Source organism: Lichenostomus cassidix, chromosome Z, assembly GCF_008360975.1.
Source record: "Lichenostomus cassidix isolate B80296 chromosome Z, HeHo_3.0, whole genome shotgun sequence".
Taxonomy (NCBI): domain Eukaryota; kingdom Metazoa; phylum Chordata; class Aves; order Passeriformes; family Meliphagidae; genus Lichenostomus; species Lichenostomus cassidix.
In genome coordinates, this window is record NC_139511.1 from 51,650,388 (window position 1) to 51,676,694 (window position 26,307).

At 37.5% G+C, this 26,307-nt stretch overlaps 2 protein-coding genes across 3 annotated transcripts in view; one reads left to right on the forward strand and one right to left on the reverse strand.

Moving 5' to 3' along the window:
• Window positions 1-2,034, forward strand: part of PDE8B (phosphodiesterase 8B) — a 77,741-nt gene extending 75,707 nt beyond the window's left edge. For both annotated transcript variants that reach the window (XM_085042988.1, XM_085042987.1), the window contains exon 22: window positions 1-2,034. In XM_085042988.1, coding sequence (XP_084899114.1) covers window positions 1-116 — 116 coding nt within the window. In that variant the 3' untranslated portion in view covers window positions 117-2,034.
• WDR41 (WD repeat domain 41) overlaps window positions 1,870-26,307 on the reverse strand; it is a 27,967-nt gene continuing 3,529 nt past the window's right edge. The window contains exons 2-13 of the mRNA XM_085042989.1: window positions 25,597-25,712; window positions 22,640-22,688; window positions 20,712-20,843; window positions 20,281-20,343; window positions 19,725-19,836; window positions 18,297-18,359; window positions 16,085-16,195; window positions 14,623-14,807; window positions 11,719-11,840; window positions 10,651-10,739; window positions 6,949-7,082; window positions 1,870-5,124 (exon numbers count right to left, since the gene is read on the reverse strand). Of these exons, the coding sequence (XP_084899115.1) occupies window positions 4,972-5,124; window positions 6,949-7,082; window positions 10,651-10,739; window positions 11,719-11,840; window positions 14,623-14,807; window positions 16,085-16,195; window positions 18,297-18,359; window positions 19,725-19,836; window positions 20,281-20,343; window positions 20,712-20,843; window positions 22,640-22,688; window positions 25,597-25,712 (1,329 nt within the window). The 3' untranslated portion in view covers window positions 1,870-4,971. The remainder of the gene's footprint in view (window positions 5,125-6,948; window positions 7,083-10,650; window positions 10,740-11,718; window positions 11,841-14,622; window positions 14,808-16,084; window positions 16,196-18,296; window positions 18,360-19,724; window positions 19,837-20,280; window positions 20,344-20,711; window positions 20,844-22,639; window positions 22,689-25,596; window positions 25,713-26,307) is intronic.

Genomic DNA, 26,307 nt, shown 5'->3' on the forward strand with positions numbered 1-26,307 from the left:
CATTTGCACATCTGCCTGTTTTGATGCAACACTTGGCTAATAACTACAAACACTGGAAAACACTGGATGATTTAAAGTGCAAGAGTCTCAGGCTCCCGTCAGAAAACAACAACTGACACAAAGTCAAGAAAACCAGACCTCTTGCTCTACCAGTTTCACTGTGAATTACTTAGAGACTCTTGGCTACAAAGGGGATAAATGTTGCCTTTCCAGTGAAATTATGACTGCGTGACAAGAAGAAAATATTTTACTCATTTTAAGTTTCTATGAATTCTACACAAAAATGTTTTCAGAGGCTATATAAACCACAGATGATTAAGTGCTCTTCAGAAATATTTTGTGGCAGAAAATGTATTTCTGAAACTAGTTTCTACTACTGAATATGCACTTGTTGAATCTTGTAATTGATACAACTGTATTCACTAACACTTCACACAACTGTTTCTCAGACAGAGGTGTACTCTAGTCACCAGGAGAGTAAAAATAGCCTGACAAATTAGCATAGAAACTTACCACTTACCTAACATAAATTTGTTCCCATTCTATCAATGTTCTTCAGCTCACTGAACTTCTAAAGAGAACACGCACAGCAAAACTAGTAAACCTCATTAAACTGGATACATAAAAAAACCAAATATGACACCTTTTAAAACAGAGACTCTCTCGAAGCACCATCTGTTCTTTCTTTTCCACATAAAATCTAGGGAGGAGTCAATGTCCTCTAAAATTGGTCATGTAACAAAGGAAAATAAGCATGTTCTGTATAGTTAGTGCCATCCACATGGTTCTCTGCCATCCTGCAGATGTTATCACACAAGTTTTCATCAAATTTTACACAAAAACTACTGTGGCACTTGACCACCATCCTTTTTTATAAAAATGGTGTTTGTACACATGGTCATCACTTTTATTAAACTGATCTAAATTTTATGGTAAGTTCATTTATTGTGCTACTTCTAGGATGAACGTATCACTTTTTAAAAAGTTTCCAGGCTAATTTATAAAAGCATTCTCATTTGTACTGCTTTATCCTCCTAATAAAATACTGGTTTGTTTTGTGATGTAAAAAGTACTTCAAAATATGTGAATCAGTTTGAAATCAAACAGTTCTTCATTAGTTCTAAGATATGAAATTTATGCTCAAGCTTTCAAAGCACAAATGCGTATTTTTATACATCTCGTTTTAATCACATGCAGAACGTGAGTTTAAATTTTAGACTATTCTCAGACTATTCAGTAAATAAATAGTAGCAGAACTGCTGATTTTTAACACTGCACACTCCAGGCTTCAAGAAAGACTGTCAAAGCTGTGGCTGCAGTTAAAGAAGCAGTCCACCTACCCTATACTGTATCAAAAATCAAACTGGGTACAGGAAAAAGGGGAAAAAAAAAGGCAAACAGCATAAATTGCTATGGAAGAATAGTGCCAATGCTGTTTACTGCAGGTAGCTTACATAATGTGCCAACCTTTTTTTGTATGTTTTGTACCAAGTTCTGAAACAAAAGGCAACATTCATAAAATGTATGTGCAGAAAAACATATAGAAGCTATATTTTTGTTAGAATTGTAACAGATCCTTACTTTTGTCATAGCCAAGGCAGGTTGCTGTGTATTAAAATGCCGCATTGTGTGTATTTGAAGAATGGTGTTTCTGGTGAAGCATGTTTATTCATTCTTTCCTATTATCTATGGCAACATTCTTCAGTGGATTTTTATTCAGAGAAGTTGAACCTCTGTTTTTTAATACAGTATAGTATTTGCTTTTACCTTTTCTTTGTTTAAAACTAGTGCTCTTGGTGGTTGTACCTTAAATGTTCTGATAACTGAATGCTCACTGCAGCTTGCATTAGAGAAGAGAATTTCCCAAGATTTAAGCTTTGTTATCTTAATTTAATTTGTTCAATATTGCAACATTGTAAGACCACATCCATGTAAAACATTTAATTCATAATTTTTGTCACACTTCTGTCACACGGAACAAAATGTCAACAGTGGAAGGCATCTACAGAATAAAGTTAAACTTGCAAACCAGAACTGAGGCCAAGCCATTACTATAGAATCGATATATTTGTTGCACAACCTTGTGTTTCTTCCCACAGTCAGACTAAGCAAAAAAAACAAACAAACAAAAGGCAATTTGTGTGGATGTAAGTCCTCTTTAAAAAAAAAATAAACCAACACAGATTAATAATCATCATCTGCCTGTTATGTCAGATTTAGACTAGTCCAGTTTACTAACAGCTGCTTGTTTCATGCTATTGTCAGTGCACAGAGGTGAAAAACAGCCACCTCAGAGTTGTAAAATTATTAAGAGTAGGTCTGATATTTACTTTCATGGTGTGAACATACAGAATTCAGTGTTATTGCAAGGTGGAAAAAAATTTTGAAGGACACCAAAAATTCTTGTCTGGTCATAATTCTGCTCCCTGCACCACCCAACAGTAAGTGGTGACAAACTCTCATTTAACAGAGTGGGTTATGTGCACTGTTACAGTCAAAGTTCATTTGTAAAACAAAGAACTCAATACTTTCAACTCAACCATCTCTAAAATAAGAGACCTTTGGAAGATCTATTGCCAACAGAGAGTATCTGAGAACACTGGCACTTTTAATAAATATAAATCATGCATGTAGAACTATTTAAAGCCGAATTACATTCCTCTAAAATGCACAGTGAGTTTTGTGACTAGAACTGTTCCATTAAATAGGTCTGTTTCTCTACCAGGTATTCATTTAAAAGCAGTCACATAGGAAATAGTTGTTCACATGCTATAAGAAGAGATAATAAAAATATGATCTTCTCTCTTCTCTCTAGTTATAACTGATGATAGCAGTAGGCTCTCCAAAAAACCTAAGTTTTATAAGCTTTAACTGTAAAGGTTTTGTAAGAATGTGTAAACACAAGCTTTATATACAACCAAATAGTTATTTCACAACAGAAATACGGAAAAAAGAGACAAAAATTTTATCTCTCCAGCTTCTCCTGGGTAAGTCAAAACTGCAACATCTGCTGACGAAGACAAGCTCAAGCAATGCAGACTTAACATGTCTTTCCTTTCACAAGTTTAGTATCATATACCCAAAGGCCTGTTATCCTCAGTTTTAATCCAAATGCCTCTCCTAGACTGGCTGATAGAATAGCCAGCCTCAGCAAAGAACATGCAGCTCAAGCTTTAACACTGACTTAACATTCCTGAATTGAAAGCAGAGGGTAATTTAACAATTCCTCCGTTTTGTGGTTTTGAAATATGTTATTTTGAGCTGTATACTCAAGTAAGATTAGCTGTACAAGTTGACTAAGGTAAGGAAAAATTACAACTCAATATCTTACTGTCCCTCTGTCTTGCTTTCCAGAGAACATTATGGTAAACTCAAAAGGCAAAGCTTGGCTTCTGGTGGTAGGAGTAAGGCAAATGCCTACTGCTGCTGGGGGAGGGGAGTATAAAAGGCTCTTTGGTTTCTTCTAGGAAGCTAGAAGCTTTCTCCTTTTGCTTCTGCTCTTCAAGAATCTGCTTAACCCTTCGTTTTAACTGCACTTACTGCAACCACAATATCTGAAATCCGGAATTACAGCCACATAGTCTCCTGTACTGAAAACAATTTTCATTGATTCAAATGGAAGAGATGGCACTGAAAAGTTGCACAAGACTTATTCCTACACCATGTAAGCACTGTATCTTCTGAGCAGACCTGAAGACAGTAGCACCCTCTTCTACATGGTTTTAGAAACACTAAGTTCCCAGACTTTCCCTTTTCCCTAGCTCTTCTCTGTTCAAATAGTAATGTTCCACTCATCATCTCTTCCTCTCTTGAGCTTTCTTTGTATCAGTTTTGGGTTTAACTTTGCTTGATTTTTTGGTTTGTTGTTGCTGTTGTTGTTGTGGAGGGAGTTGCTTGCTTGTTTGTTGGTTAGTTTTTTCCTTTTTTGTTTTTGTCATTGTGGTTTGAGCTTTATGTTTTAGTTTGCATTTCTTTCCCTACTCCTGTGTAGCTGCTGCTCTCTCAGATTAGAAAAAGACATTGTGTACTTACATGCCTATTTTTAACTCTGAAATACTATTTACCCTTACAAACTTGGTGCATATTTCTCTGAAGTCAGACTTCAGCTGAGAATTTAGTATTCATACAGCAAAACACAGTTTCACTAGTTTTGAATATATCAACTACTACTGCTTAAGAAAGTATTTTACATTCTGAAAATTCATGGTAAGCCAAATGCTTTTTATTAGATACAAATTATTTGATGACTGCACTATGGAAAGACCAAGCTAAACTAATCACACTTCATGGCAGATTTGGTAATGGTGCTGTATGAACTCCAGTAACATAGATTAATCCAGGTAAAACTGCAGCTAGTGCTAGCGGGCAGTATCTGTGTACCTCAGTTTGTCAGAAATTAAAACCTGACAAACTGGCATTGCCTACCGGTTTTTCTTGTTCTTACCACTAGTGCAGGATAGTAACTTCAAATGCAAAAATTCGATTTGGGAACGCTTTCTTTTGGGGCTTTCTGTACACACACAAACCTGAGCCACCAGTGAGGAAAATTTACTTTCTAGAAATAAATTAGATAAAGCAGGAAGCTGCAGATTTTTTTCCCATGCCTTCTTCCTGCACATAGCACCATGGATGCCCTTAACTGCTTTAATTATGATCCATCTAAGGAATTTCATAATTCTTAATTTATACATCCACCCATGACAATTTTAAACATTAGGAATAATATTAGAAACTATTTAATGAGTCATCATTATCTTTGGTCTTTCAAGAGAAACACCATTTCTGCTCACAGAGTATGCCAACACGCAAAATTCTTCTTTGAGAAGAGCAGCAACTAATAGAAGTTCCAGTATAACATATGACATTGTGTAAGCCTTATTAGTAATCAGATTCCCAGTAGCTCAGACATACCTTTACACTCATGTTTAACACACATCCAGTTTATATATATGCAGCCTGTATTCAAATAATTTAAAGTTTGAGCTGCAAATCACCATTTTGAGCCAATTTTTTGAATAGTGTTAAACTGCGGAGGCTAGATTCTCGTTCACCATCCTTCCACAAAATAATGAGGTGGTCAGCAGAGCATGTAGCCAATCCCAGTTCACCAAAGTACAGGAACATCTGCAATGAAACAACTATTATTACCATGATGCTTGCACGAGATGGTCAACTTACTTATCAGTGTATAGCTGGGCTAAACAAGTACCCATATCTGAAATAGTTCTGCTTATAGATAGCAATACAAAATTACATACTGTCTCTATGTTTGAGATGACATAAAACTGCTACATAAAAACACTCTTTAAGCACTTCATACTAAATAATGTCCATCTAAAAAGCAGTAAAGCCTCACAGATAAGGAAGCTAAAGGACAGAATCTTAAAGAAACTTGTTTCAAGTTAGCAGTAGAAGAACGAATGACTTGTATAAACTCTGATCTGGTTTCTTGGGAACAGAAGCCACTGTTCTGTTCACTGGGTACACAGTCCCCACTCCCCTCTATGACACAATAGGGTATGAGCAGCAGGCCTGGAAAGACCAAGGAACAAACAACTGTGACAGACATCAGCACATGCCTGGTCACACAGAGGAAGTCAAACAAGCAAGAAAAACAACACAGGAGAGAAATACAGCCCAGTGGAAGGATTTTGCAACACCAGTGGAGCTGACAAATCATGAGTTAATCCCTGATTTCTGAGATCTTCCCAAGACTGCCTAAAATGAACCATTAATTGCAGTTCAACACAACAGCCAATGGAGCCAGCACTGTCACTACAGCATGTCACAATGCCCTGACTCTCCATTTAGTTAAAGAGATTTGTCTGAGGGAAGCATTCAGGCCAAAGCATACCTGCCCTGGGAGTGGTACTTAATAGCTGCAGGGTTCCACTGGAAGTGGTCTGCCAAGCCCTCATCTTGGCCATCACATTTCATCAGTACTCAACATTTTCTTCCTCAACAACTCCTGTCTGCCCAGAGTTTAAAAAACACCAAAATTTTCCATATGTAGAATGCTGCAGGAAACCCCATCCACCATCACCTCCATTACTTCTTTGCTCTGCAGCATCTCAGCCAAGACCCAACACACGCCTTTCACCTTCTTTGCGGTGTCTCTTGCTGAACTACACACTATGCCCTCTTTCTTAGACAGCAACCTTCCAGATGGATAAGACCCCTTTCAACAGTTTATCAAAAGAAAGATAGTAGAGACAGAAAGCCTTGTAGAAATCCCTGTAGCAGAAAGGTTCACCACAGCTATTAAAGAAAAGCTTTGAGGTTTCAGCAACAGCAGTTCTGAAATCCAGTCTGTCTCACGAATGCTTGTGAGCAAAGCTTCTCCAGAACACATCACCCCTTTCTATCTGCCCTTCCCCCTGCTCCTGCCAAGAATGTGTGCAGAAGTCCACTGTAACGAAGTGCTTTTTTACTCCAATAGGTTTGTCACAGAAAAGTGCCGAGGGAAAATGCCATTTAAAACAAAACCATACTATATTAGGCAGACAGAAGCATGGAATAGTACTAGCAGTGCAGCTAAAATTAAAAGACCTCCTTAACGCTCACAGCACAGCAGGCTAAGAAATTACTCAATGCATTTTGTTTTGTAGGATGCCTTGTTTAGATTGTGAACTTAAAAGAGGAAATCTGGGTCATGTACATGGTTCCCAGCAGTATTGTCTGCAGTCTATAAGCAAAACCAAATACTCTGCCAAATTATCTCTAGCATATATATGTGTACACACAATTCTCAGGCATCAGTGAGCAAGCTGTCATTAAATCAGTATGTATTATTTTTTCACAATACACTTGAGATACGACACAAACAGGCACAAAATGTGCTCCTAGCCTCCAGAGCCAGTCAAAAGTAACAGCCATTTAAGAAACACTATCAAATTTATGTTACTTACTAACATTCACTTTTTCTCATTCTTAGTTAAGCCGACCTACCTGCACAGCCGATGAATGACCAATCAAATCACCAACCAGCTCCAAGAAATACGTAGGTGTATTCTCCTGCATCTTCTTAGCAGCTTGGTTCGCCTGCTTGTTTGCCCTTCCAAAGCCCCACATGTTGAAAAACCCTATGAGAGAAAAATGTCTCTCGTTTTGGCAAAAATCACAAATACAATTTACTTACTCTAGCTAAAGAGAGAACTGCAGAAGCTACAAAAAATCTAAGAGCAGGATGCTCTGTATGCCCAAAAGACAGAAGCATGTACTGTGCAGCAGTTCAACATCTCGATTAGTCATCTTGAGTGAGGAAGGAAACACAGCTACTTGTTCCACTTAATGTAATTTAGAAAACATGCTGCATTACACTCCTCAATGAGACAATACACAGATTGAGGAAGAAATACAACGATTTCCTAAAAGAACAAACTGAACAGCAAAGGCAGATGTAGGACAAGTGACGTTTATCTTTGCTCTGTCCTCCTAAACTGTCACTTGTGCAAAGAGCACAAAAATGAGGGACCAGTCTCTCCCCTGCATATTCAGCACTACAGCATTTGTGTTGGCTTATTGCCTCCTTCCTTCAGGTTTAAAACTATCAGCCACAGTGGAGTGTAAGGACTGTACTCCACATGCTCCCTTTAGATAGCACAAACGTACACAGCCAGTCTCCAGAACTGTGCAATAGTACTGATGCAAGTAAGAAGGATGGGTTCTGTTGACAATGCAGTTCAGACTTTATTCCCAATCCTTCCCTCAAGCCCTATCAGCACATAAAACTAGAATTGTGCTAAGCCATTACCCTGGTGCAACTGGCCCTGCATCTCTCAGCTGGCAAGACGAACAACTTCTTAGGGGATCCTTACAATAAAAATAGCGCCGATCATTAGCAACATGCGCTTTTGGTTTCTTTCAAACATCTTGATTCACAGAAGTTATAAATTTCCAATGTGAAACCAAGTACCACTTGGTAGATCAGCCTGTCACCAGCAATGCTGAAGATAGAACATTCCTGAAGAAGTTTTTCTAAATCAAACCAGGCAGTAAAAATACATTTTCAAAAGTTACCAACAAGAGATGAACAGCCAGGTAGACAAGATACAGCAAGAAAATTATTCAAACTTGAATAAAAAAATTCGTACAGAAGAGAAACAGTCTATTGCTGTTCCCAGTCCTTGATACTAATTATGTTGTCCAGAGCACCTGTCAAAGACCACAACTGCCAGTGTGCAAAGGTGCTTGGTCAAAGAGTAGCACGTACTACAAAGGAACTGTCATTACTCAAGCTAAGCAGGAAATACACATGAGATGGAAGCAGGGTCAGGCCTCTTGGAATGAACATATAGAGGCTGCCAGAGTAAGTAAAAATGAGACAAGGAAGGCCAATACCACTTGGAATTACATCTGTCCACAGATGTCAAAGACAACAAGAGCAGCTTCTTCAAATGCATCAATAACTAAAGGAAAACTAAGGATAATGTGGGCCTGGCACTAAATGGAGGGGGAGCCCTGGTAAAAGAGAATGCAGAAAAGTCAGTAACTGAACTTTGCTTCAGTCTTCACTGACAAGACCAGCCCTCAGGATTCTCTGACCCAGGAGACCAGGGCAAAGGAATGTTGGAAGGAAGACTTTCCCTTGGTCAAGAAGGATTAGGTTAGAAGCCGTCTAGGCAAACTTGACATCCACAAGTCCATGAGGGGATCCCCATGAGGGGATGCATCCATGAGTGCCAAGAGATCTGGCGGACACCACTGCGAGGCTGCTCATGATCATCTTTAAAAGGTCATGGAGATCAGGAGGAGTGCTGAGGACTGGAAGAAAGCAAATATCACCCTGGTCTTCAAAAGGGGCAAGAAGGAGGATCCAGGAAACCACCAGCCAGCCAGCCTCATCTCGATCCCTGGGAAAGTGATGGAGCACCTCATTCTGGAGACCACCTCTATTCACATGGATGACAAGATGATGACCAGGAAGAGTCAGCATGGGTTCACTAAAGGTAAGTCATGTTTGATCAACCTGACTGCCTTCTACAATGGAACAACTACCTGGATGGATGAGTGCAGAGCAGTTGATATTGTCTACTTGACTTCAGCAGGGATTTCAACACTGTTTCTCACAACATCCTCCTAGACAAATTTAGGGATGTGGGTTGGATGAGTGGGCAGTGAAGTGGATTGAGAACTGACTGAACAGCAGATCCCACTGGGTCAAAATCAGTTGCACAGGGTCTAGCTGGAGGCCTATAACTGGTACTGTACCCCAAGGTTCAGTACTGGGCCCAAACTGTTTAACTTGTTCATCCATGACTTGTAAAAAGGGGAGTGCCTCCTCAGCAAATTCACTGAGGACACAAAGCTGGGAGCAGTGGCTGATACCCTGGAGTACTGTGCAGCCCTTCAGAAGGACTTCAACAGGCTCGACAGATGGACAGAGAAGAACATCTGAAATTCAACAAAGGCAAATACAGGGTTCTGCACCTGTGGGAGAACAACCCCAGGCACCAGCACAGGCTGGGGCTGACCTGCTGGGGAGCAGCTCTGCAGAGAACCTGGGAGTCTTGGTGGACAAGCTGTCCACAAGCCAGCAGTGTGTCCTGGTGGCCAAGCAGGCTGATGGTATCCTGGGGGCATTAAGAAGAGCATTGCCAGCAGATCATAGTAGGTGATCCTGCCCCTCTACTGAGCCCTAGCAAGGTCTGCCCAGGAGTGCTGTGTCCAGTTCTGGGCTCCTCAGGGCAACTAAGCAGGTCCAGCATGGGGCTGCAAAGATGATGAAGAGACTGGAGCATCGGATAGGCTGAGGTCCCCTTGAGATGGGACCTCATCAACATCTGTAAGTATCTGAAGGGTGGGTCCATCTCAAGAGGATGGAGCCAGACTCTTCTCAGTAGTGTCAAACAATAGTACAAGAGGCAATGGGCAGAAATTGATGCACAGGAAGTTCCACCTGAATATGAGAAAGAACTTTACTGTTTGGGTGACTGAGCACCAGATCAGGTTGCTCAGAGGTTGTGGACTCTCCCTCACTGGGAATACTCTAGAACCATCCAGACACAAACCTGTGCCATGTGCTCTACAATGACCCTGTTTGAGCAAGGAGGTTGGACCACATGGCTCACTGTGGTACCTTCCAACCTTATCCATAGTGTGCTTCTGTAAACGTCTGTACTCCAGGAAAATGCTTCCTTTAACATTATCAACTACCTCTGAGGACTGCAGTGCCCAGAGGTAGTACGTGAGTTTCGATACAGCTTCAAAGTAAGTCCCAATATCATTACAAGTTCAAAGACGAGATGTCGAAAACACTCTCTTTTGATGCCAGCTGCTTATCTGTAAGCTTCCTTCACAAGGTCCTGCAACTATTTGCTCCTCAATGGTATAGAATTTAGCACTATTTGGTACAAGGAGGAAAGGATCAAGGTTTGTCAGGGTTTTTTTTTTTTTTAACTGGCTCATAAAACTGTAAAGTGGAAGTAAGCTTTACAGCACAGAATTGGTTCAGCTGGACCTTCTACCATCACATACCAGATCTTAGAGGACTTGTACACCCATACTGTCTTCAGTTTCCCACCCAAACCTGTAATCACTTGGTTAAACACAAGACATTATCTCTCTTTACAAAGCCTGAGAGCCTCTCTATCCCTGTATGGTGTGCACTGGGTTTTTAAACATCCTTTTCACTCCCCACTACTAGCAAACCTGTCGGAACCGGCTCAGCTGGCAGCTGCTGCTTTTCTCTGAGTTCCCAAATGCGCACACTGCCATCTTCTGAACAGGAGATCAGCTGCCTGTAAAAACAGTGGATAAGCAACACTAGCTTGGATATGTACCTGCGCAAATCACCTTGTGATACTTCTATGAAAGAGACAGTAAGTGCCTCAGGTTTCAAACACGTTTACTAGAACTCTTAAATGTAAGGGTGTGCAGATGTTCCACAGAAAACAAAATTCATTTGTAGCAGAACAAACTGCAATAGCCTTGTAAAAGAAGTGGAAAACCTTCAACCCCATATTAAAAGCCTACCACTATGTAAACCAAAATATAACCAGTCTAGACACTGCAAATACAATTCCATTAATTGGGTTCTGTAAGTTTACTTTCATTAAGCAAAAGCTTAGTTTTTTCTTATGGAAAAGTAACAAAAGGGAAGGTATGCTGTTCCACAGCACATTTAGAGCAGCTTAGAACAGCACAAGCATTTATAAGATCAAGACATCAGTTTTATCTTCTGACACACTTTGCCCCATTAAACAAGAGCATAATGGCATCTAACATTACTATTAGCATATGCATATATTTGCAGCAACTTGTCCAAGTTGGCTGTCAAAACAAGTTCCAGCTAGAAATTCTGCACTAACAAACAAAAGCTGCAAGTTACTACTTTTTGTTAAAACATTTCAGGTGTTACAAAATATTTAGTGAAAAGTATGTACTGAACATGCCATATGCCTTTGTTTGAAGAAGTAAAATGCCATTAAGCTATAGTTTCACAATACAGATGAAAGTGCTTCATCAAATCCGACTTTGAAAATAGCTGAGATACTTTCAGCTTGTGCACCGGTCATACTGGAATGTAGGTTTCCCCACTGAATTATAACAAGAAATTTTCCAAGGTCAGATCAACAAGTTCTACCTAATAAAAGCAGCTCAAACCAAAGATCAAGTCCCTGCCCTAGAAATCCAATGTAGCTTTGTAGTCTGTCTCTAGTCACCCTTCCAAGTTTTGCTTTTCTTTATTCCATTAACAAAACGTACTATGTTTTGTACCTGTTTGGAAGCTTCTCAATGTGCAGCACAGAGGAGTCATGAGCAGTTCTCTGGCAGGCAATCACACGCTTCATTTGAAGATTATATACGTATATGCCTTTCCCAACAGCAGCAAACACACACTGGAAAGAAAATTCAATAGAACAACTTACAGAAACAGATACTGAAAAATCACCTTGCATGTAATGGACTTCCAGCAATACTATGACCTAGCTTGTTTCTGTCCTCATGTTACTGCTTTATCCCAAACACACAAAATTAGCAAGTTATAAAAAGCAATGGACTTTCTAGAAATAAATGTGGGATATTATCCTGTACTCTACGCAGTTATTTGATGTCTCTATTTTTATCACGTAGCTTATAGTCTAAGCAGAAACTAATGATCCAAACAAATCAACATACTTCTGTAATTAAACGCTTATGTTCTTACAGTAAAATAATGCTCCGTGTTTTGAAAAACTCTTGTTTTATCAAGGAAGATGTTCTGCATTTTTGATTTCTTTTGAAATTTAACTGCAGCTAGATGAAGAGGCCTTGCTCAAGCGTTTGGGCTCCACTGAATACAGAAAAGGAAGTCTCCCACAGGGAAGTACTACACAACACCGCATTTTGCATTCAATGCTCTTCTTCAGAAGAGTGCAGGCATTCTATCTCATAACCATCATGACCCTACGAAGCCAGAAACAGTTTACAAATCTTTGGACCTTGACTGCTTCATCACAACTTGTGATGAACTTAAAGAGGACAAAAGTACAATCATGTGTATGTCCACATGATTAATATTTGGTACCAGAGAAGTGCAAAATGTTTCCATCCAGTACATATTTGCAGTTTTGAATAGTTTAGGTGACGGCAGGCTGGAACATTTCCCTGAACAGCCTGCTTCCATTTACAAAAGCCAAGCATTTACATCTCATATGCAATTCACCCTACACGCCTGCCAACATTTTGTACAACTTGTAACCCAGGGTCTTAGACTAAAACTTCCTATATATAGTCAGTAATGTTTTGACATTGTTCAAAACTCTTTGTCCAGGTTTTTATTCTTTTTTTTGTTTTTTAGTGCCTATCTGGAGCACGGAAATTAAACAGATTTCTGATAGCACCATTACCAAATGAAGACAAAAAACAAACCACTGAGCCCATTCTTATAATTTTCCTACTTTTGCATAAGGTTCAATGGCCTTCCACATCACTCTTCCACCTTGAGCAATACAGTCTTACAGCTTTGCAAAAGATGCTCTTCATGGAGCACTCTTCTTTTTTCACAAGCCCTGACAAAATCTGCGTCATCTCAAAATCCAAGAAAACAAAAGGTGTAAAGCATAAACTGTACACCTCTCTTAACAAGCAAGCTAAACACACATATCAGGACAGCAGATGCATACCTTAGCACTGTTTCCTAGTAATGCCAAACCTTTACCATCCTATTTGTTTCTGAATCATGTTTTGCCTACAAGCTCAGTGTCAAACTAGACTAGTGCATCTTCTCCAAGTACCTAACTACCAAGTCTGGAACACAGGGAAAACATGTATTTTACACTATTTTTTTAACATGAAGACTGTTCTTCCTTGAGGGTGGAGGTAACAAATAAAGTATACAAATACATTTCTGCACCCCGTTTTAAGTAGGAACTTTACAATACGGACAGCTCTACCTTAAAAGCACCTTCCATTTTGGTATGTAACACTACAACCACTTTTACTTCCCACAATTCAAACTCTCACAATTAAAAAAAAAAACCACAGCAATTTATTTAGTTCAGTTCCATGAATGAAAGAAAGCCTTCAGCAGCATCAGATTCCACATTGAATGTTCTGACAACTTCTGACCTCCCCAAATTTCTCATCCACTCCCTTAAAACACATTGTATGTAGCTTTCAAGCAAGAAATGAGAGTCTTTTGAAGCCAAATTATAGAGCTTACCCTAAATAAAAGTTACTTTTGTAACTCATTAGTGCTCATTGTAGAAATAAGCACTAACAAAACCACTGGAAACACCACCTTTTTTTCCCCACACATCCCAGAATATTTTTATCTCCAGGGTTTTAGGAATGCTCTGTTCAGAAAGAGGCAAATTAATCAGGTGACTACTTGGTCCTTACCCTATATTCAGGCTTTTCCACAGCTTTTATTGTGTTATACCATATATCTCTGAATTAATTTCCAAGAATCCCTTTCCTAATAATTCCCAGTAACTGATATACATGCCCCAAAACAAAATCCCACTGTACCCCAAATTCAAGCATCTTTTATTTTGCCTCTAACAGTAACATTTCACAAAATTTAATAACAACCTGAATATTTTTAGTGTTTGCTGAACTGCAACTGGGCTCTGACTGAGTATTCTAACGTATCTTCAAAGCATGACTATAGTAGATTGGATCTTGGAAACATATTTGAGTATACAATTGTGTACAGCCCATGTGAACAGAAAGAACAATATTGATTTACTGTTTACTATTAAGCAGAGCCATATGACTACACTTAAATAGTACCCCCATAGTATTTTCATAGTGCCTTCACCTATAACTGTTGAAAGAGCTGCATAATTGGGAAAACTGCATTTCCAGAAGCATGGAATACAAAAGATGATTGACATCAAAACACATACCCTCCCATTCATTTTTCTCTACTGGTATGGTAAACAAGTAATAAATCTTCGTTAGTCAAAAAGCAATGCTGTTGTGACAGTCCATTATGTTAGTTTCCATATCATAAAAATATTTTAACCTTCATTTAGGTCAACAGCCAATATTTTATATAAAAGCTGTTGATCATACAAAATGTGCACATCTAAAAGAAACCTCTCATATTAAAACAAGGGAACTGAAAATAGAAACCACTTGATCTTCTGTGGTGAGATCATCCTAGCTTACTTAATTTACTCTACAGCTATTTACCTCTTCATCAGATGTTAAATGTTGAACTGAAGTTTCATTTGGGCTTTGGGATAACTTTATTTCTGGCTGTACATCTGGATGAACAGAGGAGTCCCAGAAGTTGCACTCAGATGCCTGCTTTGTCCAGTCAAGTGCATCCCAAACTATTAACTCACCTACGTGAGAACCTGTCACAAAAGTCAAATCTGGAGGGGGGAAAAGACCACACACAGAAATCATGGCATTAAAAAAAATATATTTCACACAAAGTAGTAACCCTAGAAAGGGAAGAGAGCCTGTTTATAGCTATGTAGCCTGTATAAAGCCACACAGAATGTGCAGTATATAACTGACTGGACAAAAACCTCTCTGAATAAATACACACCTGCTGACCTAGCATAGTTCAGCTGAGCTCTTTCGTAAAATTAAAACTAGGAAGCAGACCATTCACTGGCCATAATGCACAGTACAGAGTTGCAAAGGCAAGGAACACCACCAGAAGTGTGTGCAAGTATTCGAACTTCATTTCTACATACAAAGTCCTTCTATTCCTTGGAGAAGAATGTGTATAGACACCCCTCAGATACAACAAAGTATGTCTTTGCCATACATAGATACTGATCACAAATAAAATTAATTAGTTAATGGCAATATGGAAACACCTGATCATTAATTTATTGCACACGGAAACGAACTTCTACAACAATATTTAACGCATCTTGTCTCTTTTAAGCCAAACACTTGGTTGCCTTTCATAATCAAACAGAAGAAAATAATGCAACAGAAACAAGAAAACTGTAACAAGAAAGACAAACTAGAAAACCAGAAAAAAGTATCATAGAATCCAAGTTTTCTTTTTTCCAGCTTCTCTGTAACAGAGCCCCTTTGTGTCAACCAGGCTGACAACCCAAGGCTAAATAAACACTCTATCCCACCTCTGGGCTCAAGGGGTACTCCATAAAAGAAAAGACAGGGAAGAACAGAGTAGAAGGGGCTGACACTTGTAGCAGAGCAGACAGATTTTCAGGTATTAGCTCAGTATTACCTTAATGAGCAGCATAGATTGTATCATCTTCCAGACCCTCTCTTAATGGATCTGTCTGCACACTCAGAACCTTCGGTTACCTTGGGACTACAACTGCAAGGGATGTGGCATTGCATATCCCATTTTAAGAGTAAGAAGGAACACTAAGAAAAAAGTAGCACTTTTAACCTTCCCAACATAAAGAAGACCTAGAGTTCCACTTTCATTAATGACATTGACTCTTCTACATTGCAACTTCCCGGATTTAATTTCATTGTTAATCCACAAATAAAGTAATTCTGTTTTGTCATACCACCACCTTTGTAGCTACACAAAAAGGTACACCCACTAGTTAATAAGCTTCACTCCAGTTAAAACTTTGGTTCCAATAAAAACTCCATAGGTGAAATATCCCACTGGTAACTAACAAAACAAGTAACATTATCAAACAACTCTTACCATTGACACTGACTAATGATGAAATGTTATCCTGATGGTCAACAAGGCGCTTTACTTCAAGGACACTCCAACCTTCAGACCCATTGTTAGAAGCACTCAACCTAAAAATTACTTCAAAGATAGAAAAATTGTCTAAATAAGCTTTTTCATTTGGAATAAGATGGAGCTATTCTCAAATAAAACATTTTCAGAGACACAAACTAAAATCTAAGTGAGACCATACAAGAGCCAGTTATTATCACTCATAACATAAAAAAAATTGAAAGGAATTATTTCAGTGTTACCACTAAGGCCTCTTACTACTGAAAATATAGGATAAAACACTTCAGCCTAGTAACTATGAAATTCAGAGAATTGGTCAACACCAGAAGTGAAAAGTATCATACACCTTTATGGATAAGAGAACTAAAAGTTAAACATGTTTCTTGAGGACTCACCTCACTGAAAAACTAATATTCAAAAAGGATGCAATATCCTCTAGAAAGGCAATCAATATTGTCAGAAATTAAGATTTTATTTTAATCAGTCTTGGAATTTCTTTTCTATCTCAAGGGTGCTACTAAAGAAGTGTGGGTAGTTCAGTTTAAAGTTTATATTGTTTACCAACATCTAAGCACAAGAAGACTATTTTCAGTTTGTTCCTGCTTCTTTGATCAGAGTAGCAGGTTGCTTTTTTCAACTAAGTGTTTAACCACCTAGCTGTTTTTCTTGATATAGTGCTCTACCTTTTCTCATGGATTTTACTCCCCATTTTGAAATTTCAGTTATTTTACACAACACTTATTGAAGAGACTCCTCAACAACAGCTAGCCAATAACCTAACAGTTTGCGTACACAAAAAATTCTGTCTCCAGTTGGGCAACAGAAATCATCACATTGTCTTACTATACCTTCAGATAGTAAGAGGTCAGGAATATCTCACACTTCAGATCCTGTGGTAAGGAGGCTCTAGAGAAGCCAAGTATCCGACAGCTCAGATAAGCAGTTCCAGCCCTTCTCCAAAAGAACTAATGTCCATTGCCACAATCAGATCTGGACATATGGCACTAACACTGAAGGAGCTGGCAGAGGAGCTTGCCAAGCTACTGTATGTCATTTATCATCAGTTCTGGTGAACGAAGGAGGTCACAGTCAACTAGGCGCTGGCCAATTTGATGCCCATGTACACGAACGGCTGTAAAAGGATCCAGAAAACTACAGGCCTGTTATCCAAACTTCAGTGCCAGAGAAAGTGATGGAACAAATCACCTGGAGTGTGATCACACATCACATACAAGACAACCAGGGAATCAGGCCCAGACAGCATGAGTTTAAGAAAGGCAGGTCCTGCTTGACCAACATGAACCATCATGTGCCCAGGGCCAAGAGGGCCAGTGGCATTCTGGCCTGTATCAGCAATAGTGTGGCCAGCAAGACCAGGGAAGTGATTGTCCCCTGCACGCAGCACTGTAGCTACAACTGCCACTTGAGGCCACACCTCAATTACTGTGTTCAGTTCTGGGTCCCTCATGACAAGAAAGATATTGAGGCACTGGAGTGTGTCCAGAGAACAGTAAAGGAGTTGAAGAGTCTGGAGCACAAGTCTTGTAAGGAGAGAGCTTGGGTTGTTTAGCCTGGAGTAATGGAGGCTCAGAGAGGCATTCTCACTTCCTATAACTACCCGAGAGGAGGTTGTGGCAAAATGGGCATTGGCCTTTTCTCACAGGCCACAGGTGACAGGACAAAAGGAAGCAGCCTCAAGTTGTGCCAGGGGAAGCTCAGGTTGGACACCAGGAAGAATTTCTTCACTTAAAGGGTAGCCACGCATTGGAATGGCTTGCCCAGCAATATAGTGGAGTCATTATCCCTGAAGTTGTTCAAGAAATGACTGGACATGACACTCAGTGGTACGGTTTAGTTGGCATGGTGGTAATTGGTCAAAGCTTGGACTCAATGATCTTGGATCTTTTCCAATGTTAATGATTCTACGATTCTAAATATAGAAGAGAAGAAAATGTTGAAAAGTTTTGTCATGTATATCGCTAAAAAATTCCTGAGTAAGATTGGTATTGTTTCTTCCTCGTACAATGATGGTAAAAGGAAAAAGGTTGCTGACCACACCCTAATACCATTTACTTTTCCTATACAAGTCCAGCAGCATGCTTTTCACACATATCTCTGAGAAGTGGCTGTTGTAGAGGAACATGAACACTTGAAAATGCAACATACTCACTTAGCTCTTTGCCGACTGCTGCTGCAACACAATTTTTGGGCAATTCAACCAAAGCACTAATGCCTTTGAAAAAAAAAAAAGGGATAAGAGAGAACAGGATATTAACTGGTCAAAAGAAAACACAGCAAACTGTTCTCATTAATTAAGTTCTTAACAATCTTCCTTCCACTTATGAAAACAGAACTAAATTGCCTGAAGTGAAAGGTAAATGGCATCAGAAATTAACAGATTATCTCAAAGAGAGGTAAGGTCAGGAGTTTTGGTTCTGAATCCAGCAGAAGTCTGAACATCAAACTTGTGGTGAAGGTAAGCTGAAGGTAAATTACCTTTTTATTTTAAATACAGTTAGGGTATATATGTCCTAATGCTGGATAGTATTAAAACACCATGGCAATTATTAAGACTCTAAACACAGGCAGTACCAAAATTATTAGACACTGATACTACCTCATTATGCACAATTCTAAAACACTGTAAAGAGCAAGATGAAGAAGAATAAAGCACACGATAAAATACCCAGCTTGCTGTTAGTCTGTCTTCACCCCGCACAGAACTTCCCCAGTCTGTGCCAAAGCACCATTAAAGGAAAATTCCCCAAGGAATAACCAATCTCTTTCCCCACAAAGGAAGTAAGAGATCAGGACAGAAGAGAGGGCCCATGCTACATTCCATTGACTCCTTGTACCAAAATTTCAATAGCAGTGCATGCTAAGCACCGCAGCACAATTTCCAACTGGTGTTTTCCAACATGATATTTCATACTGAACCAAAAGAAGTATTAATGTCATCAAGGATTCAGCAGGCTTTGCCTACCACTACTCCATTCTATGACAAAAATAAGGACAATATTGGTTCCACCTTTGAATGTAATTCACAGCTTTGCAAGTATCCTGGTAAACTACAGCACTAACATGCAATAGTTTTCTTCAAGTGAACAGATAATATAGAAGTTTATTAAGAGAAGAGCATGACTGACATTTATTTCTGATTAAGTTCATTATATTCCTATCAAATCCTGCATTTTCTACATCAAAAGTACTAGTTCTTAACAATAAAGAGTAATCTTTACTGCTCTACTATTACAAAGTTTCCCTTAAGAATATAATAAAACTCCCACTCAATCACACAAAAAGCCAGTCAAAGGATACAGCAAACGCACACAAATCAGCACCTGAGCTCTAGCCCTGTAAGTCCAGGCTAACTTACAGTAAATGAGATCTAACACAGTCTAAAATTCACACAGCACAGGATATTAAAAGCAGTGTTACTTCTGAAACTGTAAGTCTGACATTTAGAAAAAATTAAGAGTGGCTCTAATACATAATGTTATCATTAGAATTAAAAAGAATTTGCCAATTGGTTTTGCAACATTATACAGATCCATTTTACTTGCACTTTAACAGCTATAATGAGTCATTTACTTTTTACCTGCATCAGTAAGATGACTGGTCTTACACAAGAGATCTAATTTTTGGTTCCAAACACATAGATCACTCCCTCCAGACAACCACACATTCAGTCTTTGAAGAACTGTCAAACACTGCAGAACAAAAACCAGATATGTGTCTCCTGAAAAAGTTCTACAGGAAATTTCTCAGTGAAATGATCATGAGCTTTAACTAGGTAAATCTGTAAGTACTATGAAATACAGGATCAAGGTATCTGAGAAATACAGATTTCATTACATACTAATATGTTAAATTTTTCATCAACAGTGAAAGAACTTTAAATGTAGGTTGCCTTTCCCAACATGATAACAAAAACAAGCCACAGAATTACATTTGTTCTACATCCTTTCAAAAAGAAAACTGAGGTGGTAAGAGTTCCAAAACCAAATTAAGAATTGTCCCAACTTCTCAGCCACTCAATATGTACATATTCTCACACATAACGATGCCTTTCATTCAAACACACCTGCACACATGAACGATGAGACAGACATAATAACAAAACAACAGACACTCATAGGGTTTCCTCAGCATACCTTCACAGTAGAATGGAAACATGACACTTTCTGAACCTGTCTGCCACTAGTGCAGTCCCAAACCTGTCTTTATTCATTAAGGAAACTGAAGGGTTTCTACATATTATGAACATAAATACTGTGTTGGTAACTAAATGACAGATTAGGAAAGAGGTGTGCAGAGACTCAGTCTCCTAAATCCTGACAGTCTTTTCAATATTTGGCCTAAATGACATATTCAAAAAGGCCTGCTATAGATTTATTTTTGTGGGTGGATTGCATCTACATGTGAGCAATAACTAGTGAAACTCCTGTGTAATCCAATTACATCTAGTGGGCATTATTAGCCATTAGGTTTTGAGGTGGGCCGCAGCCTATGTCAGTGCTACCTTTAAGAGTAAAAACCACAAAAAGTCCATAGAAATTTGAGTTCTCTCCAGATCAAAGGATACAATAACTGTTCTATCAGCTGATGCTGTTATAATCAAATCCATTTTTTCTTCAGTACCATCTGATGAAGAAAATGGTGCTATAGCTGTAATTTTGTGCGTGTGTCCATGAAGTTCAAAAAGTTTTTCTCCAGTCTGAAAAACAAAAATATGGAAAACTAAGAGTAAAATAGGAAAATGCCTACTATAGCATAAAATATAGGTACCAAATGACTTTTGAAAGCAAGGAATTCTAAGAGTCTAAAATCTCCCTTCCTAAAATAATTTAAGGATTTACTTCTTACTGCCTCCAGTGCTGCTCCAGGTCTTAAATTAAATAATATACTAAGTGAAAATTTAAAGAAGCAATACATAATACAAATTAGTCTCCAAGTAAAAAAACATCTAAAAGCCCTTAAGAATTCCGTATTAAACTCTTTTAAGGCAAATATTGGCCACTTGCCCTTCTTAATGAATACTATAGTAATTCAGATTTGTTGACAAACCCTCACTTGAGAAAGTATTTTTTTTCAATTTTAATTATTAGAAAAGTTTGACTTACATTTATGGCAAACATTGACCTATATTTATGACCAACTTCCTGTCAGGAGTGCATAATAAGGTTATGCATATTATCTACAGATTCAAGCTGGAGCTTTGCAGCCACTACTATTTTTACTTAAATGGCAAAACCCTATAAACAAATATGTAGAAGCATACTGGCATTTTAAACGTGGAGCTAAAATACAGAGTAATTTTAACTGCAAACTTCTTTACAGATGTGAGTTAAAGTTTTAAATTATAACTGCAAAGATTGACTTTTACAAAAACATTAAAAATCCTACAGAAATAGAAAATGGAACTAGGTTCATAAGCTGGATATCCAAATGAGTTTTACATTCACAAACTGCTCAGAACACTGGACATATATATTCACATACATGGATTTTAATATTCAAATCCCTTTACTTTTCCAAACTATAGAACTATAAAATTATAAAATATTATACAGCACAGCACTAACAGAAACTACTCAAAAGAAAAGTTTCGAATCTCTCCTTCTGTATTTTAAAATTACACCATCATAAATGTCACATAAATTTTTCAGAAGATTTTAAAACAAATTGTACGTCTGGTATTTTTTCTTCCGCAATTTGAACGTTTGATGCACTGTAGACAGCACAGTATGTCTCCCCTGCGAATTTCTTACTAAACAATGTAACTCATACAACTAGACTTCCTTAACACAGGTCTAATGCTCATGGCTTCTCTACAACTTTGTCAATAATATGGAAAAACAAAGTATAAGATTTTCAAAAGATATAAGAAGAATTTTATCACAGCAAGCAATTAAGAGCCTGTTCCTGCACAGCCTTAAATGCTTAATTTCTACTGACTTTGGTATCTTTCCAACACTACTTTAATCCAATTTTAATTTTAATCCTGATTAATCCAGTACCCCATTAATCAGTCATACTACAAAGATGTATTAGGAATAGAGCTATTGAAATGTATTTAAATCTTAAGTATATTTAAAAATCCTGGTAGGTTTGGGATCTTGCTACGTATTTGTTGAGTTACTAGTCAGGATATCAGTGTTTACTGCACATACAGAACATACTTTCAAAGACTAATTAAAGCCACAACTTCATACACACTTCTGCTTTTAACACCATGATTTCCTCAAATTTCTCTAAAATCACTGTGCTGTCCCAAAACATTCTAACTTTCAAAACTTATGCTTCTCTTAGGTTCACCCAATTTCTACTTTCCTAACTCTCCTTTGTAAACTAAGATTTAACAGACTCCCTCCACTCTTACATTTTCAAACAGTAGCTCTGCAGCAGTTCTTAACTGTTCTGCTTTTTCGCTCCTAGACATTTCTAACTCTTCTCTACAATTTCTGCCCTCTCCAGAGCACACAAGCCACCCCCCAAAAAAAACCACCTAACCTGAGCATTCCATAGAAATATGATTCCATCATCTCCTGCAGATGCAAACCTGAAAACAAAACAAAACAAAAAACCGTAACAAACTGAAAACTTCATTACAGCATAATGTAATGGAAAAACAGTAAATACTTACAGAAGAAGAAATGCTTACAAGATATATCAGACTCTCTCTTTAAAGAATAAGCATGCATTTGTAAATCCTAATTCCAGCTCCTAAACTGAAATCAATATATTTAAATAAGTGGTTACCAACATGTACTTAATATAAGAACAAGATTTAGAAATTCCAATACTATTATAAAATTAACATCCTCATGGGTTACCCTCAATCTTTTCAAATCATGATCACCATCATCTACAACCTTGTCTGTTTCCTGGAGGAGCAAGGAATGGTCAAATGATCAACAAAAAACCTATTCTTAAAATTTATTATGAACCCTGTTTAATGTGTCAAATGCTAGAGTATTACATGCAATTTTATCTCAGTCCAGTTTTTAGAAGACTCTTGGTGAGGCTTAGCATTCTTTAGTGATCTTCCAATCAGTATGAGCCTTACTTCATGTTCAAAAAGTATGAGAGCAAAGAAGGAAAAAATCCAAAAAAACCCAACCAGCTTTCTGTTACATTCATAGAGGATTTATTTCGTATCTTCAAAAACCAATCTGAGAAAATTTTCCACTCACTGGTTTTAGCTGAGCCACTGAGAAAACAAGAAAATCCTTCTGCAAAATTCTCACTAAGATGATATTATCTAAAGACCTGAAGCATGAAACTTGGCTTACAATAGTTGACAAAAAGCATACAATGGAATAGATGCAGAAACTAAATAAAAACATTTCAGAGTCTGAGTAACAATACCAATCTTACTGGAAAGAATCAAGTGAAAAATATTATCATGTGTTTAACAATACCAAAAATACCATATTATTGATAAATAAAAATTTAGAATTATTGTCCAGTGCAACAACTCTATTAAACTTCTCAAACTCTTAGAATATTAGCCAGCTATACAATTTACTCCTTATCCATATGGTATTTTATAACCTCTCTTAAATGTAGACACTTAGGCTTTAGCTGTACAGTGATTATCATTTTTTTGGCTTCAGTAATTTACCTGCTACCAGATAACAAAAAGACTTCTTTGTATCAGACAGCATGTGCAATCTAAGAATACTCTGGTGCATCTACAAAGATCAATTATACCTGTTCAGTATACATTTTGAGAAAAACATACTTTAATAAAGGGTTATTTTAATAACTTGTCTAGGAAAAAAAGGACTGAAGAAACCACATGAGATTCTTCCATTTTTGTATGAATCTTCTGATGGATTACTACAGTGTAGAAAAATAAAGGTTATGATAATGCATGTAGCTTTTCTGATGTATATATTTATGTAATTAATAAAAAACCTAAAGCTCAGCAAACTAAAAATCCTCCACGAAGTCTTCTGTGAAATTTTTATCTATGTATATCTATACATATATACATATAAATATATATACACATATATAACAAATATATTAGAAAATAAGATTCTCTGGGCATTTCTGATTTGGAAGAGACCGCCTGCATGGTCTCTTCCAATCACGGCGCACAGGGAAGGAGAGAACCTTCCTTCACAAAACACATGCTCAACACTACAAGGATATAAAACAAACTCTTGTCCACATTAACTTTGTGTAGTGTACTGATTAATATATTAGAATTTCCCTTCTGTGTCTAATCCATAAAATATTTAAATTACTATAACTTCTTATCAGAGCTACTCTTACCTATTACTTATGTTTTTAATCACTAAGTGTTTTCTATTAACTCTCCACATCAGCCAAGAGTCACTACATTTGATGACTGATGAAAGACTTCACAACCTTACTTTAAGGCAGACAATTATTTCTTCTCTTGTAGAATTAAGTTAAATTAAAGAACATCCAAGGCTAATTTTGAGAAAACTAGAATAGAAACTAGGTTGTAATGTACAACTATCACAACTCATTCTCTCAGTCACACTTCCTAAGTGACAAAGGTAAATACAATTTTTTTATCTTCTTAACCAGTTTTCCAGTATTTTGATATCTCTATATGCAGAAGATAGATAACTCAGTCTTCAGAAGAACAGAACAGATGAAGATCGTCAGGAAATATACAGAAAGGTGCATATAGCTGAAAACTGAAGGAGAGAAAAGGAACTGTCAGGTTTCAAAGAAGTACAGCAAGCTGAACCAGATCAAACTGGAAGAGGAAATGTAATGCAGAGGTTAGGCATATGGTGACTTTTGCTAAGCAGTCATTCTGAATAAAGTAGTTGAAAATTTTAAAACTTGAAAAGTTAAAAAAAAATTGCATTAATCAAAGCTCAAGTGAATTTAGCACTACAGCACCAAAAGAAAGTGCAATAAAAGATTGGAAAGAAAGGAAAGGCAACATTCGATATTGTTGAAGATGTCACGTCCAATTGCTACAGCATATCTGTAGGCAACTATTACACCCTTTTGTGGAATCAGGAGGTAAAATAAGAGCTTTCCTCAATTCAGAAACATGAAACACATGCATCCTGTCAGAACAGCAGCGGACACCACTGCATATTGTCCTGTGAGAATCTATGCATGTACAGAAGGAAACACTCAGACCAGGAACAGAAAAGAAAAAGAACAGAACAGAACAGAACAGAAAAAGAACAGCTGAATTACTGAAAGGTAATTCTTACAAACAAATTAATTTGTACTAAGAAATGTAACATTATCATCATTATTTTCTCATTAACATATAACTTAAAAGAGAAGCCAAAAGACATAGAAACATAAAATGAAAAGGGAGTGTTCATCCCTTGCCTTTTTTAACACCAGTTTTTCCTGCCCTCCCTCACCAAAAGTAGAAGGACAGGACTAAAAATATTACTACACTTGTACAAACATATTGCCAAGGACATTGTGAAATAATTTGAAATGGCACTTCATACCTGCAGTCATCTATTTGCACTAGAAATCGCACTATATCTTGATGGCCTTTCAACACAAGGAGCTCCGTGTAAGGATTCTGTATTTGTTCTTCACCAATTGTCTGTACAGAGGATTTCTAAAATTCATAGAAAAGGAATTTATTTCATACTAACACAACTGTTTTCATCAGGTCTTTGTAATGTCTAACAATCTACACACAGACTCATGCATGAAGTTTCAGAAATATCACTTTGCCATAATGAAAATCATTATAAAATGTAATTTCTTGTTATTTCACGTAAATAATAGCTTTCTATAGAATGTACTTTAAATTATGATATAGCATTTTCTCTTTAACAAAAACATTTTGTACTGATTTAATCAGTGATACACTGAGATGAAAACCCAGATTAGTTATGAGCTGTCATGTGGAGCCAGCTTCATGACTCAATTCACCATATACTCAGTTTTTCATTAAGTTACACCTTTTAGAAGATGGCTATGAACCTCTCATATCTTTCATCTACTATTCAATTTTAAAATCCTTTATAAAGACAACATATTTAAAATTAATAAGAACAAATGCTGTTCTGTTAAATAATATATAAATCACCCATCAGTACTCTATTCACAAAATACCACAGCAAACCATTTAAAAAAACATACAGAATGATTAATCATTTTATGGAACAGCATCTGCAATTACCCCCGACTACAGTATTAATTAAAAG